The sequence below is a fragment of the Rana temporaria genome, chromosome 3 (genome assembly GCF_905171775.1).
Source record: "Rana temporaria chromosome 3, aRanTem1.1, whole genome shotgun sequence".
NCBI classification, from domain to species: Eukaryota; Metazoa; Chordata; class Amphibia; order Anura; family Ranidae; genus Rana; species Rana temporaria.
The window spans coordinates 389,080,826-389,102,943 of NC_053491.1; the positions used below are offsets into that span (position 1 = coordinate 389,080,826).

General features: G+C 36.0%; 1 protein-coding gene and 1 long non-coding RNA gene across 8 annotated transcripts in view; one reads left to right on the plus strand and one right to left on the minus strand.

Annotated features, from left to right (window-relative positions):
- The window catches only part of LOC120932922, a 152,273-nt gene extending 130,311 nt beyond the window's left edge, over positions 1-21,962 (minus strand). Inside the window, exons 1-2 of one of the 4 annotated variants that reach the window (XM_040345784.1) lie at positions 4,382-6,026; positions 4,213-4,289 (exon numbers count right to left, since the gene is read on the minus strand). In XM_040345784.1, the coding sequence (XP_040201718.1) occupies positions 4,213-4,289; positions 4,382-4,485 (181 nt within the window). In that variant the 5' untranslated portion in view covers positions 4,486-6,026. Of the gene's footprint in view, positions 1-4,212; positions 4,290-4,381; positions 6,039-14,346; positions 14,958-21,163 lie in introns of those variants that run through there. The other 3 variants (XM_040345782.1, XM_040345786.1, XM_040345785.1) reach the window with 3 other exon arrangements.
- Positions 13,842-22,118, plus strand: part of LOC120932923 — a 77,985-nt gene continuing 69,708 nt past the window's right edge. For 2 of the 4 annotated variants that reach the window (XR_005748044.1, XR_005748045.1), the window contains exon 1: positions 13,845-14,172. This is a non-coding gene — a long non-coding RNA (uncharacterized LOC120932923). Of the gene's footprint in view, positions 14,173-22,118 lie in introns of all 4 variants that reach the window. The other 2 variants (XR_005748046.1, XR_005748043.1) reach the window with 2 other exon arrangements.

The window sequence follows — 22,118 nt, forward strand, 5'->3', positions numbered from 1 at the left end:
TATTCCTTAATATATTACCAAAAAGTACAATATCAAGTGAATAAAAGGGATATAATTCTGTGTTCTAACCTTCAGTGTATAGATATGTTTATTGACTGTTTATACTGTATACTGTATATGGGGTGCATTGTCTGCAATGCCAAATATTATTAAGTATTGCGTTATAAAAATTCAGTTTCCCCACCCAGTGGCACAGAGGGTTAACAATGGACTCATTTCAACTGCTAAATTATGGAAAATTTTGACAGCCACTTCATAAGTACTAGTGTGGCACACATTCACCCACATTTATGGAAAATGTCATTTGTACAGGCGATTCAGTCTGGTAGTTTTATATATATCTATATGTACGTGTGTGTATATATGGTGAGCTGCAGGCCCACACACATGTGTATATATACATATGTATATATATATATACATATATATATATATATATATATATATATATATACACATATGTGTATGTGTGTGTGTGTCTGTCCCCAGCACACCATATACACACACGTACACATTTAAAAAAAAAAATTCTTACACTACAGAAAAAGTAACCAGTCTCAGATTCATACATGACGTCTCTTCCCTCATTAGGTTGGTCTATCCAAGAAAAAAATTGCTGGATATTATTGTTCTTTGACATTTTTACACAACTGGGTGAATCCGCAGTAGAATCTATACTCTGTGTGAGAATATGTTCATTAAATATACCATATGCTATAATATTTATCACCATAAGCACAGTTCTACCGCACATACACTGACACACATATAGACAAAATACATATATATATATATATATATATATATATATATATATATATATATATATATACAGTATACACTCACACACATACATTTCAGAAGCTGCCACTTCTGCTTTGACTGCTATCTGTTAACAAGTGCATGCAGTCTGTACAGTAATTACAAATTCTTGTTTCAAATTCTTCGTATTACTTGATACAAAGGACCCGAAAACAATCAAGGCCTTTCTAAGCCCAACAGCTGTTCCTATAAAGGTTATTAAATCAAAAAAATGAGAATACAATGTACTTTCATTTTGTTTTCAATCTGCATTAGCGTACATGCTGAAGACGAATGCCCAAGCCACCACAAGGTCCCTGTCTATTTCTTCATCTTGTAAGAAATGCAGATCGAATCTGGTTTTAATGTTACCTGGCCTACTTAACAAATGATCAAGAATTGCAGGTCAATTATTTCAAACTGAGGACATTTTCTTTTATTTATTTCTTCTATGACCGAAATATTAATATAAACGTTGTCATTTTCCCACCCTACGTGAACAGAAGATGGTTGTGGATTTGCACGCAAGCGTGAAAATAAATATCTGCAGGTCTAGGGGGTTACAAATCAATTTTTGAAACAAACATGGCTGACGAAGAAAACAAATGTGGTGGGAGTTTCACGCCTCAAAATAATCCTTAAAGATATTCAATGATTCCAATTCTTTAAATTCATTTTGAGATGTATTGTTATTTTATGTGTCCCCGATCTTCTTTAGGTAGCCACAAATACGCGTAATTTAAGTTAACTGAGCAAAATATTTTATTAAAGCTACAATGTAAAGAGGGTTAAGATATAATGTTATACAGTTTAGCAAAAATAATGAAAATAAACTAAAAAAAAAAAAACTGTGAAGCAAAGGACTTGGATGCAGTCCAACCTGTTTTTATGTGGCCTGTCTTTCAAATTATTCTTTTAATATTCTGTTACAAAGATCTAATACATTGGTTTTCATAGGCTACTGCTTGGGTCTACTTGCTGCATTCAGGCTGCAGTTCATAATATATGTGTCTAAAAAAAAAAAAAAATATATATATATATATATATATATATATATATATATATATATATATATATATATGTAGATAGATAGATATATAGATTTATAGATATATCTATATCTATGTAAATATATATAGATGTATATGTATATATCTATATATATAGTTAGATATCTATCTATATATATAATTTGTTTTTATTTTCTTTTTAATGTGGTAATTAAAAACGGACCGGACGGCAGTCCTGTTGAGCAAAATATAGTCGCCATTATCACTTCACTTTACCGCCACTTTGGCATTTATGTCATTTTAAAAAATGGAGGACAGTCAGAATTTTTTTTTTAGTTACAATGATAGAGATACACACGTCATCTTCCTGAATTTTTTAATATATTCCTCAGCTTTGTCAGGTTATAGGTCCGAAGTTCCATTCGCTTAGCGGCAAAGATTTGCGAGTCGGTATCCAATAATAGTGTACAAATAAATACGCAAAAATAAAAATAATAACTGAATTATGGAAGTTAAAGGACTGGTAAATGTGAAGGCTTTGGGGCAGAGAAGGCCTACCCTATCTTGTTCTTTTTTTTTTTTTTTATATTCAAACCTGAAGAAGAAAAAAAATCGAACGTATATTGAAATTTACGGCAAAGGTAATTCTCTATGTTCAGCCCTTTACTGAGCTTTTCAATGGCAAGTATTGCTTTCTCTCCTCTCACTCATTTATAATAAATGAGAGGAAAGGATTCTTAATAATCGGACAACACAGGAGATTATCCTTCCAGTCGATTGCTAAAATATAAAAATATTCTACAAATTTATCATAAGAATGATAAATACCCTTTAGCAACTTATATTTTCTGAAAGGTACATTAAACTTCTCCTAGCAAGAACATTTTCCTATTACTGAGCAAGGCCTACATGCCTAAATGACATGTCTAATTAAGCGTCCCAATTTTCAAAACCAGAATTGACACATATTTCATTTTTCCATCATATTTACATATTAGTCACCATCTTATTAGTAATAAGAGCGCAGTTTAGTCAAATTGCTGCAGGTTTCTTTTCTCTGCACTTACTTAGAAGTCGTAAATGTTGCAAAGAATCATATAGGAATAGTGTTAGGCTTTTATTTATACCTTTGATTGTGTCTTTGGAATAATTTCTTATGCAAAGTGACGAATTGTCATATGCAGTATCTAGTAATGATTACTGCATGCAATACATTGTAACATACCTTCTAATATGCAAGTTTCACTTATAAATCTATTGTAACTACCAGTGCCGTGTTCTAATATCTGGGTATTTCACGTATGTAATATGCCATGACGTTTTTTTTTGGCGCCAAGGTAGCTACATGAAATACGTTATGTTACCTGTAGGTTATCAGAATCGTACTAAACTGCCCTATAGCATTGAAAGAAAGAAACGTTATCCCTCCTTAATTACTATATCCTACAGACAGCAATGAAAATTAGAAAATAAAAGTTAAAATATTGAAATGTATGTGTTGTAGAACTTTAAAGATAGTACGCATTGAGGAAAAATGTATACATAACCCATAAAAGAGCAAAATATGCAACTTTGACCTTCGTCTAATTATGATTATATAAAAAAGCTGACAAAGTGATACTAAACTCATCAATATATGTAATGAGAAAATAATATACAGTGTATATATGTATGTGCATATACATACATACATAGATACACACTAACGTATGGTAATGACTTCTGAATACATAATACAATATTTCATATCATTTTTTAAATTTCATAATTAATAAAAAGACAAAGGACCATACAGCAAATTGATAGGTTGGGAAAAAAAACTCTCAAATTAAATTATAATAATATCCCGTTTAAATGCCAATCGGTATACAAAATTTACAGGCAAATGCAAAGAAAACTGTATAGACTTTATGCAATAGAAAATTGCAGTGCAATTCAATTCACGACCGACCACAGACGTCCTAATAATCGATCAAGACACTTGATAATAAATTCATTTCTACCATACGACCAGACTATGAATCAGACAATAAAATAGGTATAGTAAAAAAAAAAATACATCTGCATTTCCCCGTGAAATATTTTTAGAAAGTATCCCAAATCTTACAAACACGCAGAATGGTTGAAAGATTATTAAACAGTCTGTTTGACCAAAATCATCAAGGGTGCAGAGTTAATTAAATAAGAAAAAATAGCTGGTCACGGCGCCAAAAAATAAATAAAAAAATAAAATATAACCAAGAGAGGAACAGAAATCAGGCCATTAAGCTGCACTAGCCGTTATGTTTAAAGTAGAACTTCCTAGTCTGTGCTGAATATACAACAGACGATCGATAAATAAAAACTTGATTAGCTGATACAAATATTACATGCAGCATCATAACAGATTAAAGGGTCTTACCCGTCAATAGATGAGGAAAGGTTTTCATGCACCGGTGGAAGAGGCACGAGCCCCTGAAGCATTCACCTTGCAGCCTCCTGTGAAAAGCAGACAAGAGGAGTCTGAGAGCTCAGTTTCTTGGTTTGTGCAAGTGCTTGCAGGCCTGTGAGAGCTAGAAGGCGGTCCTTACCTAACAACTAGCTTGAGATTCTCGGCAGCGTGCGTTCCCCCTGCCACCACTACCCCTTGGCTACCAGCACCCAGCAACGACAGAAGGCTGAGAGGGGCTGGCATGAAAGGCAAAAAGCAAAAAAAAAAAAGAGACAGGGAAGAAGGGAGGGAAAAACAGAGAAGCGTGTTAAGCTTGTCTGGCAGTTAACAAGTCTTGAATGAAGAATGTTACCAAACAGACAAACAGCATATAGGGTGCATGCTAATGGTCTTACTTCACTACTTAATTATGAATAATTCAGCAGTAAAAAAAAAAAAACTCTCCGCCCCCTTTGAAACAAATGGCCATTTCTACATCTGCAGAGGCATAAAAATTAAACTGCAGTAAAGAGAAAAAAATATATATTAATACATATATATATAGCTATATATACATATAGCTATATATATATGAATCTAGGCACTTTGACATTTACTTGCGCCAACTTGTGCCATTCTACATGTATACAGTTACAGTGGGAAAAAAAAGGTCGCTGTATACTGCCATATTCCATCTTTGCCGCCTATTTTTTTTTTCTTTTGTCTTTTCAGCTGGCACCTGTCCCAGCCAGTGCATTGCTATGCACACCCAAATGCCTCGCAATCCAAAAAAAAAATTGCTGCGAAAACTGAATGAAGCAAATATGCAAAAAAAAAAAGGAAAAAACAGTATTCCCTTTTGTATCCACTGTCAGAATAAAAGAGGAAATATAACTATCCGTCCTTTAAGTCAGGTGGTCTTTCTCCGCGGCTGGTAAAAAATAAAAAAACGGAAAAGGGCGGCTTGTATACTTGACGGGCAAGCGCGTCACGATTTGCGAAAAAAAAAAAGGAGTGGGGAAGCCATATTCCTTAAAGACGGCGAGCTGGCACGGCTTGGCTCATTGTTACACCGAGGGAAAAATAAAAATCAATTTTGGTTATAAATAGAGGGGTGCAAAAAATCTTGGAGTATAAAATCAAGGAGGCTGCAGAAAAAATAATAATAAAAATAATTAAAGCTGTAAAAAGCTGAAGGAGGGGGGGGGGTAGTGAGCAGGAGGACAGAGAGGAGGAAAAAAAAAGCAGAGGGTTAAAATAAAAAGCAGAGGGAAAAAATGAAAAAAATGATCCTATTTGCTGCAACAGAAAAAGTTGTGCCCTGGCACAAGCCATTTGAAGGGGAGGCCCTTGCAGTAGGAATGCAATCAGGAGCAGTAGCTATTTGCAAACTCCCATCTCCCCCTTGTGAGCAGCTAGAGCAGTCTGTCTCAGAAAGAGGAGGCGTACGTTAGCTAGCGAAAGAGATGGCTTAGAGCTGATGATGAAACGGAGGCATGGCCCTGCGTGAGCAAGCTAGTTGTTAATACACGTACCCTCACACAAACACATACTGCATGAATCTAGACATCAGCTGAACCCTCCCTTTCCCTACTGTAGCATCTGCTTTGACATTTCAGTCACATACAGTAAGCAAGAGCATGTGTGGATATTCTTTTCTTTTTTTTTTTTAACTGTTCATACAAAAAGAAAGGGGAAAATGTCATGTGAATTTAAAAACCTTGTATTTGTGCATGCTGCAACACAAAAATAAAAAACACAACACTGACAATGTAATATTTTGAGGATGCATTACCAAACAGGCCACAAATCTTGACTAAAAATAAAGTGCAAATAGCCACCTCAATTCTCCAATCATGTGAAAAGTGGAAAATATTTTATATATTTTTTTTTTCAATAAAAGTTGAACGACCTTACTTTTTTGAATGGGAAGGGGAGGCAAATGGGTACAAATATTTTATACAATATTTTACAATATATATATATTTTTGCTTTTTTATGTTTATATATTGCACAGATTTTCTATATCTGGATCTATTTTCATGGACCCTTTACATGAGGTTAATATCCTGCGTTGAAAAAAGTTTGATACATTTTTGTATGAAATGAGGGCATCCAAAATGCTCGCACCATAACGCAAGGTACTGTTGAAGCCAAAATATACATCAATGCTGCAGAGTCTATATAAATCTTATTATCATAAGCAGGTACGCTTTACCAATGCAGCCTTCTTCCGGAAAATCTTGCTGCTAAACGATAAAGTAAAAACAAGAGGGCGCAAAGGCCTAGTAGGCTTTTGCACCCTCTTATTATTTATTTATCACAGGTACTTAAATAGCACCATTAGTTTATGCAGCACTTTACATAATAAGGGCACTTTCATACTGAGGCGCTGGGGCGCAGTCGCTTTAGCTGCGCTTTTCGGCCGCTAGTGGGGGCTAAAAGCGACTGCAAAGCATCGCTAAGCTCACCCAGGGGAGTTACCTTGTGGGCGCGCTCCTGAGTCAATGGCTGCACTGCTATCAATATATCTAATCAAAAGCCGAGACAACGGGCAGAGGGAAAGAGCGTGTCTCCGGCGTGGGAAATATGGGGCTCAGGTGAGTAAAACGGAGGGGCTGGGTGGTAAGTCAGTGACCTAGGGTGCATTAAGGTGAAAAAACATGTGGGTTTACAACCCCTTTAACCACTAGGCGACCAGCCGCTGCAGTTTTACGGCGGCAGGTCGGCTCGGCTGCGCGAAATCACGTAATATAACATGATTTCGCATTTCAGCCACTAGGTGCGCGCGCCCCTGGTGCCAACATGCGTGCCCGGAATGTAGAAGGTATGTAGAAGAATACGTATCGGCCTAAACTGGAAAAAAATTTTTTTTTTATATATTTTTGGGGGATATTTATTACAAAATTGTCACTCTATTTTTGTTTATAGCGCAAAAAATACAAAACCGTAGAGGTGATCAAATACCACCAAAAGAAATCTCTTATTTGTGGGAAAAAAAAGGATGCCAATTTTGTTTGGGAGCCACGTCGCACGACCGCGCAATTGTCAGTTAAAGCGATGCAGTGCCGAATTGCAAAAAGTGGCCCGGTCATTGACCAGCAAAATGGTCCGGGGCTGAAGTGATTAAGGTCCCTAACTCACATTCATGCATACACATCATAGGGCCAATTTAGACAGGAACCAAATAAAGTGATACTAAAGTATTGTTTTTTTTGGTTTAACCACTTGCCGATTACCCACCACAGATGTACTGCGGCAAGGTGGCTCGCCTGCGCAAATTCGTGCACTAGCTTTCGTGGGCATGCACGTTTCCTGGCCGTGTGCGCATGCTCCGTTTGGCCAGCCAATCAGGGGGTCCGGTAGACTCAATTTCTGTTCGTTCTTCGCAGAATCAGAACAGGAATCTGCCTAAGTAAACAAGGCAGATCTCTGCTCTGTCAGGGGATGACACTGAGCAGGAAGATGGATCTGTGTATTTCCCCAGTCACACAGTCCCCCATACAGTTATAAAACACAAACAGAGAACACATTTAACCCCTTGATCACCCCTGATGTTAACCCCTTCCCTGCCAGTGTCATTAGTACAATGTCAGTGCATATTTTGAGCAGTGATAACTGTAATAATGTCACAGGTTCCCAAAAAACACAGTCCCACCGCCGCCATCATTACTAGTAAAAAATCAATATTTTATAGACGCTATAACTTTTGCGCGAATCAATCAATATACGCTTATTGGGATTTGCTTTTACCAAAAATATGTAGAAGAATACATATTGGCCTAAACCAGGGGTTGACAAATTTGCTTGGAATCTAGGAGCCAGCTAAAAAAGTTAGGAGCCAGAAAACGCGCCCCGTCGCGACGAGCTTGCGCGCAGAAGCGAACACATACGTGAGCAGCGACCGCACATGTAAACGGTGTTCAAACCACACATGTAAGGTATCGCCGCGATTGGTAGAGCGAGAGCAATAATTCTAGCCCTAGACCTCCTCTAACTCAAAACATGCAACCTGTAGAGTTTTTTAAACGTCGCCTATGGAGATTTTAAAGGGTAAAAGTTTGACGCCATTCCACGAGCGGACGTTATTTTGAAGCGTGACATGTTGGGTATCAATTTACTCGGCGTAACATTATCTTTCATAATATTAAAAAAAATGGGGATAATTTTACTGTTGTCTTATTTTTTAATTAAAAAAAGTTTAATTTTTTCCCAAAAAAAGTGTGCTTGCAAGACCGCTGCGCAAATACGGCATGACAGAAAGTATTGCAACGATCACCATTTTATTCTCTAGGGTGTTAGGATAAAAAATATATATAATGTTTGGGGGTTCTAATTAGAGAGAAGAAGATGGCAGTGAAAATAGTGAAAAATGACATTAGAATTGCTGTTTAACTTGTAATGCTTAACTTGTAATACCAACGGCCACCACCAGATGGCGCCAGCTTACACATCTGGTGGTAATAACTTGTAATACCAACGGCTCACCACCAGATGGTGCCAGCTCACAAAAAAAAAAAAAAAAAAATTTTTTTTGCCCCCCCCCCTTCCAAGCCAAGTCGCCAGGACCCTATTTCTAGTCACCATGGCGACCTGGCGCCCGGGATTTGTCGACCCCTGGCCTAAACTGATGAATAAATTCATTTATATATATATTTTAATATATATATATATATATATATATATATATATATATATATATATATATATATAAATATAAATATATATATATATATATATATTGGATATGTATTATAGCAGAAAGTAAAAAATATCGTTATTTTTTTTTTAAAATGGCGGTCAGTTTTTGTTGATAGCGCAAAAAATAAAAAACGCAGAGGTGTTCAAATAGCACTAAAAGAAATCTCTATTATTGGAAAAAAAAAATGTAAATTTTGTTTGGATACAATGTCGCACAACCAAGCAATTGTCAGTGAAAATAACGCAGTGCTGTATTGCAAAAGATGGTCGGGTCATTAAGGGGGTGAATCCTTCTGGGGCTGAAGTGGTTAAAAATAACAAACAAGTTATACTTACCTGCTCTGCACAGTGGTTTTGCACTGAGCAGCCCAGATCCTCCTCTTAGGCCCCGTACACACGACCGAGTTTCTCGGCAGAATTCAGCCAGAAACTCGATCGGAGCTGAATTCTGCCGAGAAACCCGGCGTGTGTACACTTTCGGCCGAGGAAGCCGACGAGTTCCTCGTCGAGCCAAATAGAGAACATGTTCTCTATTTTCTCGTTGTTCAATGAGGAAAGTTGGCTCGCCGAGATCCTCGGCGGCTTCACACAGAACTCGACGAGCAAAACGATGAGTTTTGCCCGTCGAGTTCCTCAGACGTGTGTACTGGGCCTTACTGTCACTCCTCTCCCCTCCCTCCTGCTGCGTGCCCCCACGGCAAGCAACTTGCTATGGGGGCTCCTGATCTGAGCCACTACTCCACATGGACTGTGTGTCCATTCAGACATAGAGCCGCAGCTTGGCCCTGCCCCTTCTCTCTCCTCATTGGCTCACTGGATTTAATTGACAGCCAATGGCGCCTGCTGTGTGTCTCAGCCAATTTAGGAGGGAGAGACCCGGAGAGCCAAGTCTCTCATGCAAGATTGCTGGATCGAGATCGGGCTCAGGTAAATATTAGGGGGCTGCTGCACACATACATTCTATGCATTAAGATAAAAAACCTTTTGTCTTTATAACCACTTAAAGGCTGGCAATACACGATTTGAACTCCTAGTGAGCAGGCTGAATGTACCAAGTTCGATTGATCAACTTGGGTGTAACCAGCCTGCCGGATTCACTTTATTGTCGTAAGCGGCTGCAATATTCACTGTCTTCACCCCCTTGAGAAGACAATGATGAATTCCCCTGTCGGCACTGCCTGTGTTAATAAGGGAATCGTGCAATCTTCTTTTTTGTAACCCATGGTTGCAGAAAAAATATTTGCACCATGGCCTAACCTACCAGCATGTCTTTGGCGTTTGGGAGGAAACCCATGCAGGCAAAGGGAGAAAAGGCAAACTCCAGTTAGTCCTCTTGTTTTTACTTTGTCAGATGAGGGTATGTTAATATTTTTGTTACTGACAAGGATGTTGATTCTCTCACCTGCAAATTCCACTCTATAACTAAGCTCATTGTGAGTGAAACGCGTTAGCAGTAGACTTCAAATGATCTGTCTTGCACTGGGCTTCACTGGACTGTAACAATAAAGCTACTGTGGTGGCTTTAATTTCGGAGTATGGATACTACATTTCTATGTGAAAAATCACCTGAACATGGTTAGTTATTCAAAGTGAACGGCAATTTGTTTTTCACATGAATGGAGAATTGAAGTGACTATTCACGAAATTTTTTGAAGGGTCTCAACTTCTTTAGTGAATCAATCTCTTCATCTCTCACATCCCCTTGGATTATTTCAACAGTAGCCATATTCTATGTGAACCTAAGGCCTCGTACACACGACCGAGGAACTCGACGGGCGAAACACATCGTTTTCCTCGTCGAGTTCCTTGTTAGGCTTGTCAAGTTCAAGCTTGCTTTGCGTACACACTGTCAAGACAAAATCTCCTCGTTCACAAACGCGGTGACATACAACGGCAGGGGAAGTTTAATTCCACTGGCTAAACTCTTGGGGCTGGTTTTGCTAATCTCATGTGTTTGCGTGTTAAGTAAAAGTTTGTTAAGAGATGATTTGCACTTTTCAGTCTGTTACAGCTTGAAAAATGTGTTATCTCCATTACAAATGCTACTTTTACTCCCGTCTCATACTTTATTCTGAGCAAGCGCGGGTTTCTTAGCATACACACGCTCGAGTTTCTCATCGGAAACCAGCCCGACCAGGAACTCGACGAGCCAATTTGAGACTCCCGTCGAGGAAATAGAGAACTTGCTCTCTTTTTGGCTCGTCGAGTTTTTCGACAGTTTCCTCAACAAAAATGTACACACGACCGGTTTCCTCGGCAAAAAAATATCTCCCAGCAAGTTTCTTGCTGGTTTTTGCCGAGAAACTCGGTCGTGTGTACGAGGCCTAAGGCGGTAAAGGAATGAGAAGATAACTTAATAGGACCTCATGGTTGAAACTCCAACATCAATATCTGCCCATTAGGATATCTGGTAGATTGAATGGCTATTGCATAGGAATACATAGGGATTGCATTTCAAAAAAGGGTAGTGACAAACTCACGATATTTGCCTGCAAACAGTCCATTGTGTTAGTTTGTTGCATCTCTTGGTGGTTCTATATATCATTTTGTAAGGTCCAACATAAGCAGGTTGGAACCCCTCAAAAACATAAATGTCTACCTTGTATTTTTATAAGACTCACTGGAGTTGACTTACTAAAGGAATAGAGTTTCGTAGTATTGAATACCATGAAAATGCTGTCAATTTTAATACTCAAGCATGGCTATAAAAATAGCAATATTGCTTGCACATGATTGCACGTGTGATCTGACCACACATAACCTTATTCACTAAGTTAGTGACCGCTCACTACTTCATTATTAAATTAACTATACTAGGTGCGTTCTACAATTGTACACAATACAGGCAGCTTACAGTGGACAGGTGATTTTTCTTTGTAACATTTGGTTTTGACATTGTGGCTTCCAATACTGCCTAAAAGAATTTATAGATCCCTAATATTGGTAGGGAGATACTTCTGAAGTAGGCCCATACTGCCACAAAACTGTCCAACTCCAACGAAAGCATCTGAAAAAACACTGGCAAAAGTTTGCCCATTTGCTGACCAGTAATAATATAGGGTGGGTAAAATAAATGCCAGAGGAGCATGCTGAATTTTATAGTCCTATAAAAGGGGTTGCATTGCATTGGTCATTCCATTTGGGTAGTGTGTTAGGAGCAGTGTAAAGCCTCGAACACACGACCGGTTTTCCCGGCAAGAAAACGGCTGGGAGAGCTTTTTGCCGTGAAAACTGGATGTGTGTATGCTCCCTCTCCGGGAAAACTGCCGGGAAAAATAGAGAACCTGCTCTCTATTTTCCCGCTGGGATTTCCTGCGTTTTTTTCCCGCAAGATTTACTACACTTGCCATAGGAAAACACTGCCAGGCAGTGCCGAGGGAGCATAAGCCCTGTACACACGGCCGTGTTCTCCCTGCAGTTTTCCGCCGGGAATCCCGGCCGTGTGTACAGGGCTTTAGTCTATCCATGCAGGTTTAAGAGGGGGGGGGGGGGGGGGGGACAAATGTTGCAACAGATTGCAGACCCAAAAGATTGAGAGATCATACTTTAAGATGTTGGTCAGTCCTGTAATTATACTGTAGTGTAATAAAAAAATCTAAAATGTGTTTATTTTTAGTATTATCACTATTATCACACACAGGTACTGTATGTGCTGGTGTGTGCATGTTTCTACTAATATACTGCTACTCTTTTACCCCACCTCCTTGCAAATTTTGCAGGTTATCCCTAACATGTGGCCCTAGCAGTAAAGCTAATTTTGTCCGGAGCTTTGAGCAGGTGACACATAAAACAACCACTATGTGCACAAATTTGCAATGTAAGGGAGCGTGTCCTGTTTGCGTTATATCCACAAAAATGGGTGCAGCATACTACAAAACATTTTTAAGCTACGTATGTATTAAAAAATATATATATTTTATATGTACTTGACATATGCACATGCAATTATAAGTTTACCCTGGCATTCTGTGTAGCTATATGCTCTCACCCCGTTAACACCCAGCCAGCACGTAGATCCCCTATTCTGCTCCGGTTTGAGTGGGTGCCCTGCTCCCCCCACCCTCCTCTCCCCTCTCCCACAGTAACTCCCCTGCCTTCACTTTAAAACCATCTGCAAAATCTGAAGTAAAGCTGCCCGGCCCTTTTTCTAGCTATGATCTTGGCACTGAGTCAAAAGCTGATAAGCACTTGGGCGACACAGCTCCACTGCTGGGCTAAAAAAAAAAAAAAAAAAGAGAGAGAGCGAGGGGAAAAAAAGAAAACCAGCTGCCATGATTGCAGTTTGATTGAGTGTGCCTACATTGAAAAAAAAAAAAGGGGGAAGAAAAAAAAATCAGACTGCAAAGAAAGAAAAGGCATGCCAGAGGATTGTGCAGAAGATCCACCACGCTAGAGGAAGACGACAAGTCTGCCCTCCATTTTCTCTCTTCTTTACTGCCGAACTGCTAAAGCAGCTTCTCGTAGCACTCCCTCCCCCTGCATAACCCGAAGCAAAGCTGCAGGAATCATGCCAAGTGTCACGTTGCTGGTTACCCAGTACGCCTTTTTTTCCCCCCACTTTTTTTTTTTTTTTTTAACAAACGTCCTTTCCATTCCTCAATTTACGAAAAAAAAAAAAGTCAGTAAGATAGTACTATTTAAAAAGAAAGAGTCCTTAGAGGACTAGAAAACAGCTGAGAGGCGACTAACTCCCGCCGACAGCAGATATTAAAAAATAAAAACCTGTTCCTTAACCCTTCACAGGCATGAGCCGGCTGCAGAGCTAGAGAAAAAAAACACACACACACACACACATTGGTAGGCCCCCTCCTGCAGCAAAAAAAGACGCTACGTTTTCTCAGGCAGAGATGTGCGGATTGAGTGAGAGAAAAAGAAATGGTATTTTTTTTTTCTTTCCAAAGACCAACATTTGGCTTTTTCCATTTGTGGCAGATCTCTGTACGCCTATTGTAAGCAGAACATCCTGCCTCTTTTGGCATGGTTTCCAAAGGCTGCTCAACTAAGTTCAGTAGAACAAACTTTTTTTTTCTCTCTCTCTCTGCTGAAGAAGGAAGACAAAAAAAAAAATCCTGCAAGCTATTCCCCACGTTTCTTGCTTTCTTTTCTGATTTTTTTTTTCTTTTTTCAGAGTTCTTTACTTTCGTTTCATTATAGCTTTTTATTTTTATTTTTATTTGATGACATCGAGGAGTTAAAGCAAAACCTTAACCGCTCAATCCTCAGAAGGGAAAAACTGACTCAAAAACTAAGGTGGGGGTCTTTTTATATGTTTGAAAAAATAAAAATAATCAGTTTGTTCATACGAACTGCGGTAACGTAATTTAGCCTAGTCTTGCGATTTGCTTTAGTTAACGTGATCCTAGTGGCTTCCAGATTGCACCTCTAGCGTTTAGGCTTCATAGCTCCCCACCCCTTCTCACTAACCTGTATCCCCTTTTTTTTCCTATTCATCCTAATGAAAACATCCGCCGGGCTCTTCCTTTCCTTCGTTACAGTGAGCTGTTTGCATTCTCGATGGTACAAGCCAAAAAAGCAAAAGGGAAAAAGGGGGGAGGGCGGGGAGGTGTGTGTGTAGGGGGGGAGTTTAGGCCTCGAACGGCTATTTCTCTCATAGCAACAGTACTTCTTGGTACGCCTAGCTTTGGCATACATCAACATTTCTACCCGGCCAAGTATCCTGTTGCGTCACCTCTCGCCATTCCTCTCAACCAATTGAATCCTTTCTGCTTTCATACAAAAAAAAAATATATACTTTTAACTTCATTGGTAAATTTGAAGGAGGGAAAAAATAGGGAGAGAGGGGGGTGGCAGTGAGGAAGAAACACATTATTAAACATGCACAGGCTCGATTTTAAAACTTTACAGGCCTTGTAGTCATGCCCTCGTACAGTAAAGGGAAGATGGGTTTGGAGGGTCAAGCAATTCGGATTTGGCGGTGGGGGTGAGGGGTTACTACGTATTATATGAAGAGAGTTTAGTAAAAATACCCCAAAATAACCTGTTTTAAAGGGTGTACACCTTTATTTGCAGCCAACGTGTGCATGTACATGTGCACAGTGTGTGTGTTTATATATATATATATATATATATTAGAATTAAAATTGATAAAACCAACCTTTCTTCGTTCTTTATAAGGGTGCATGCACCATCAGTTGTAGCTTAAGTTTTATGTGTGTGTGTGTGTGTAGATATATATATATATATATATATATATATATATATATATATATATATATATATATATATATATATATGTAATGATTAAATATAGACCTATAGATAGACAGAGAGGTAAATAGACTAGCTCTTTATAAACAGACGTGTCTATATATCCATTTATCTATCTATCTATCTATCTATCTATCTATCTATCTATCTATCTATCTATCTATCTATCTATCTATCTATCTATCCATCTATCTATCACACATATAGACACACAAATACATAGATTAGGATTTTCTAGATTATTGACAGATTTTCTAGAGTATAGATAGATTTTTTAGAATATTGATAGATTTTTTTTGAATATAGATAGATTAATAGACTTTATAGCACTGATAGCAGACCTTCATGTCAAAACTCATGAGCAAACTGATTTCAATCACGTCTCTTGAAACCGTCGATTAGCCATTTCAGCAATTAAGCTTTGCAGCGTTAACTTTTTTCATTTCACCTTAACTACACTCAGTGACACACACGTCATATTTTAGATTTTCTTGGATTAAAAAATAAATAAAAATCCCATCCTTACAGTCTATATTCATAGGCACAAGATATGTGCCAACAGCCCAAGGAAAACACCTTGCCTGTGTATGACTATATTAATCATGAAATAAGTGACAGTCGGACACAAGGTAACAGAAGGAGGCGAAAAATATAAAAATTCAGCAGAAAAATGCTAAACAGGGTTTAACATCCTAAAAATAGGTTCATTCCCTCTTGGGCAGGATGTGGGGTACTCCGAAAGCAAGATTTAGAAAATAACTTGCTGTGTTTGCCTTACTGTAATCAAAAGCTCTTCCAAATTGTCCATTTACCCTTAAAATTCTTAGGTGCTCGTTTTTTTTTTGTTTCTTTTTTACAAGCAAGCAGCTTGTAGTGCTGAATTCTGCCAGCGTTTTCTGCAATCTGGGCCTAGTCTCCGTTACAGACAGGAATTAAGCCATGCTAAGATTCACACAGGCTGCAGCAATGAGTCACAAAGATCTGGGGGGAAAAAAAAGGTAAATGAAAGACTTCTAGGTTCTGATTTCTCGATTTTATTAGGCTTTTAGAAAGATGAACATGTTGTAACTGAAGTCAGTGCTGTTTTTGCAAGCACTATGTGTATTGCATCAGAATGAGATTGAAACATACCAACGTTTTAACTGCCAACTGTCCCTGACTTCCAAGGGCAGTCCAAAGATTTAGAGCTGTCCCTGGAAATGTTGGTACCTAGAAAACCCTCTGCATACCAATACTACCAATCGCTTTTTGTTTTTTATACCTGTTAGGTCAAATGAGTATCACCTGTCTCCTTCTTATTAAATGTTAAAAGGTGCAGGAGAGCAGAATGTGAAATACAAAAAAGTATCAACATTCCAATATAATTATAAGCACATTATATATATATATATATATATATATATATATATATATATATATATATATATATATATATATATATATATATATATATATATATATATATATACACATATATAGTTTACACATTGTTCCTATACACATGCCTACAAATTATAATAATAATAAAAAACATATACCGGTATATAATATATTATTTTCACACATTGCTATTATACATATGTACACATTTTACATTAATATATATATATATATATATATATATATATATATATATATATATATATATACACACATATATATATATTATGCATATATTCACGTGTTGCTACTATACATACATTTTCACATTGTTGCACACACACACACACACACATATATATATATATATATATAGATATATATATATATATATATATATAAAATGTAGTGCTTCATAGTGCAATATGGCTTTAGATACTCCAGCTTAACATGTGGACGACCATGTACAGTGCCTTTCAGATTGACTATATCATTGAATGTGGAGTACCTGCAAACAGATTATCAATCAATAATGGCTCAATAATTTTCTTTCTTGATTTCTAAATGCGCAATCATTTTCTGGTTAAAGTACTTACTATTTAAATGTGTATCCCATAACTACAGATGTATATATAACCAATAATACAAAGCCACTTTAATATTCCTTAAAATTCCCATATCAATACAGGCCACTGCATCAGCCATCCATAGCTGCTATACATTGAAGGTTATATTTTGCCTTAGCGTGCGCTTACTTCAAATTCCCAATTAATGTTAATCCTATAGGGTAATGGGTTTTAGGTGCGAACACCGGCTAAGCTGAAAACTACTGCTTCAGTAAACGAGTGACCTCTATTCTGGCAGTCTGATATAGTTTTATAATTATGAGCTTGCATATTGAATGCAAAGACTGTATGATCTGTGCAGCCTTTGCAGTTAGGGTCATTCCTATAGGACATCTACTATACAGGACAGTATGTACACATAATTAAATGGCAGATGCTAAATCGCATTTTGGCAGCACTGTTGAGAGGTAAAAACATAATGTAAATAATCAGGATATATTTTATATTATATTTTATTAAGCATACTAATAGCGGGCATTAAAATAACTGCTTAATCATGTTTATATAGCACTTCAAAAATAATCAGTCAATAATAACTTAATATTTAGTACGTAAAATTCACTTTAGTCTTGACTAATTTTCTTGATCTTCTATAGAGGGGATAGCTACTTTGACTATTTTGCAAGGCAATAATCATTGAGCCGATTGATTGTTGTTTTTTTTAAAACTAGAATGGCTTAAAAAATTATGTATTTTCAATTTTTTGGTATTGCTAAAGTCCTCAATACTTGGTTTATTCTATGAACAAAACATAAAAAAGAAATCCATAACATTTTCGATAGAACGTGTCTTAATGTTGTTATCTATATCATATAGTATGTAATTTTTGGTTTTCTAAAAGTATTACTGCAAAAATATTGTAATCGCAAATCGGTTGAAATTCGAACTGAGGAGGGTGTATTTATTAATAGTGATAATAAGGGATATAATTAGCTATTGGTTTTCATTTTGTGAAACAAGTAGGCAATTGGGGAGGTGTGTTTGCAGGTACTGTCACCCATCTGTCCACAGACAATGCTTGAATTTACACTATTATGAGCTGGTATGCCACCAAAAACTAAGTGTGTGTCACCTCAAATTTCGCAGAGGTCAAAAAAAATAATAAAAAAAATTGCTCCTTGATTTTAAAATTAACCCCTTAGCACCCAGAAGAAAATACGTTATTCACATTCATGTTCAGAGTACATCTAGGAAACTTTTTTTCCCCCATAAAGAAAACAAAAAAGAACAAAAATTAAATGATGGTTATTATAACGGCTATACCGCATTAAATTACCCAGATGAAAAAAATAAATAAAAATCAATAGTTCGCAATGCTGGCATTAGGGCAATTGTCAGGTGAAATTATTCTGATCAAAGTACCCTAAAATTTAGCAATCCCGTTAAAAGCAAATGAGACTTTTATGAAATGCTATTTTTGAAAATTTTAACTCCTTGTTCATCAGGATGCCACGTCCGCGTTTGAAAAGCAAAACGATGAACGTGAAACTGTGTGGAGTTGTGTAACTGTGCATTGAATTGCTGCATTTCAGGGCACAGAAAAACACTGCCAAGATGAAGAAGGATGTGAGCTGGTCAATCACAGAATAATTCAGGAAAGCACTCTTTCTTGCCCTTGTTCCAGAAAATCTGCTGAATGTCCTCAAAATACATAGAGGTAGCAATACAAAATAAAGAGAAAGTAAAATAGACATTAAATAAATACAGCATGTACTGTAGATATCTATCTATCTATCTATCTATATATAATTATATATATATATATAATTATATATATATATATATATATATATATATATATATATATATATATATATATATATATATACCGTGTATATATATATATATATATATATATATATATATATATATATATACTGTATGTGTGTGTGTGTTCGAAGGCTCACCTTAATAAAGTATAATACATATACCTATATAAAAGAGGAAAAGCACAATAAAACAATCCTGGCCAAGCAACTGTTTCTGTGTTGTGCCTGGCGAAACTCCAGACGCCATTTTACGGCTTACTCAGTTCCGCCATTTTATGTTTTCCCTGTTTTGGCCTATATTTGCAGGTTGCAGATTATGCCAATTTGACAAGTGCTAGTTCAGCATGTATGTTGTGCGCATGCGCAAGTGTGTACGTGTTGCACACCATGCAATACACTAAAGGGTGGATGTTCAGGTTAAAGCTGCAAGGAGCCCCGAGAAAAAGTTTTTGTGTCATTATGAAATGTCACAATACGAAAGGACAATCATGAATTTCAATGTGACCAACACTGTGCAATGCATGTTGAAGCTTATTTTATTTTTTTCTTCTTTCTTTGTAATGACGGTGCTATTTTATTTATGCAAAATGCTATGTTCAGCTGTGGGTTCACACATGTGCTGGATGTTGATAGCAAATGTAAAATACAAATTCGCTGTGTATGCTATAGATAGTTCATTGGCAAAGGAAGGGAAAGGTTTTTGCTGAACTTAAAGCGACTGATAAAATGTTAATTTAATTATTTATTTATAATGGGATCACAATAATTTTATACTTTTGAGTGTGAATACTTGTGTTCCTGCGTAGTTTCACAATAGTCCTCCAAGAAATATGATACGTGTATAAGCTAAAACCTCAAATCAACAATTCTTGTCAAATATATATATATATATATATATATACATATATATATATATATATATGTGTGTGTGTCTGTGTAAAGTTGTGTGTGTTCTCATTGCCTGTGTGTGTGTGTTTTATATATATATATATATATATATATATATACACACACACACATATATATATATATATATATATATATATATATATATATATATATATATATACATATATATAATATGCTTGACAAAGCCATCTCACATTTTCTTGCATTTTCTGCCTCTACACTTGATCCATAAGTGGTATAACTTTAACTCCAAACTTTCAGTATTTATCTCATCTATCACTCGTTATCTATCTATACATATGTATATCTATATCTATAGATATATATCTATATCTATAGAGATATATTTATATCTATAGATATATATCTATATCTATAGATCACTCTATATGTATATATATATATATATACAGAGAGAGAGAGAGATATCTATAGATACAGATATATATCTATATCTATAGATATATAAATTGATCTATAGATATAGATATATATTTACCGGTATATATCTATATAGATATATATCTATATCTATAGATATATATATATACGTATAGATTAAATATAGACATATGGATAGACAGAGAGGTAAAAAAAGACTAGCTCTTTATAAACAGAAGTGTGAGTGTGTTTATCTCTCTAGCTATCTATTTAATACAGAAACACAAATACATTCATGCAAATATTAATTAATTTCTATCATTCCCCCAACGCATGCCTGAAAACAGACGTTGGCTGTCTCAGAAGCTTCCAGTTTTTTTCTAATCAGACAATGAAAGGTATCACTTTACCTTTATATTTTCCCAATGATAATGTTGGTCTTTTTTGTATTAATTTAAGAATAATTATTATTTTTAATTAAATGTAGAACTGCAAAAAAAAATTAAAAAGCCTTTTTTTAAATAATTATTTATGAAATAAGTAAAGGTTCCTCTTAAGGGAATATACTGTGAAAAAAAAGAAATCTTATCTAGGTGAGCTAAACTTTGCAGGGTTTAAATACAGATTGTATATGACATTATTATATACATTATTATACATATACATTTCAATTTACGATGAACTCATACAAGTCTCTGGAGTGATTCTACAGGATTTGAATTTAAACGTAGGCTGATTTGGACGTCCCCTCTTCAGTGCCACTCATTGTACATATTAATACAAAGATCAAACAAAATGCTTCTTGGCTATACTAATATAGTGCAAAGGGCACAGGTAAAATGACAAATCTTATCTATAACAGATGAAAGTGTAAAGGAAACTGGAAAGAAGTAATAAAAATAAAAGTCTGTTAATTAACTGTAAAAAAAAAAGGCTGTGAAGTATTACCGTGTGAGGAAAAATAAATCATCCCAAACAACATCAGTTGAATATTCAGGTGTCGTATAAAGCCATCTGCAGTTTATACAAGATTCTGCTGTATTTGTTTTTTTACGTGATCAATTCCTGACTTGTAATGAGGCAGTGCAACCAATAATTAATGTCTGCCTTTCAGCGGCATATCATTAGATTGGATCAGACAATGCAAACAATTTCTGATGGCATTTTGTAATATTGCCTCTCATACCATCACAAATGATTCTGAACTTTAATGTAAATTGTACTTTTCAGTATGAATTGGGGATGGGGGTGGGTTGCTGTTAGAAACAAGGAATATAGATTAAACAAAATGAATGTTCCTTTAGCTTAGTAATTAAAGTGAAGCTGTGTTTACTTCAATCATTCAATCACATATCAGCAAAAAAACATTTTTTTTAAATATTTTACTTGCATATGATGGGTATTCGGTAAGAACACAAAGTTTGCAAAGTGAACATTCTTTCCTCCTTTAGTAAATTGAATGCCATTGCTCGCTTAGCCTAGGGAATGCTCACTTTGCTAAGTAAATGTTCACTTTGTTTAGTAAATAAGGTAAGGCTGTATTTATTTCAGTCTTCTAATCACATGCAATCAAAAATCTATTTTTTTTTTCATGCACCTGATTGGGTATTTAAAGAGAATACACCTTATTTACTAAACCAAGTGAACAGCTTTTACTCCTCTTGTAAAACAGAATATATTGAAATGACTTGAAAATTATATTTTCTGTTTGCAATTATGCTGGTGATTCTGTACAGCATTTTTTTAATCATAAAAAAAAAAAAAATCATGAAAATTGTCAACTTTATTTTAACACCAAAAAATGTTTTCATCAGAAAAAAAAAAAAAAAATCATGAAAATGATCAACTTTTTTAACACCAACATTTTTTTTATCATAAAAAAAAAAAATTTATGAAAACTATC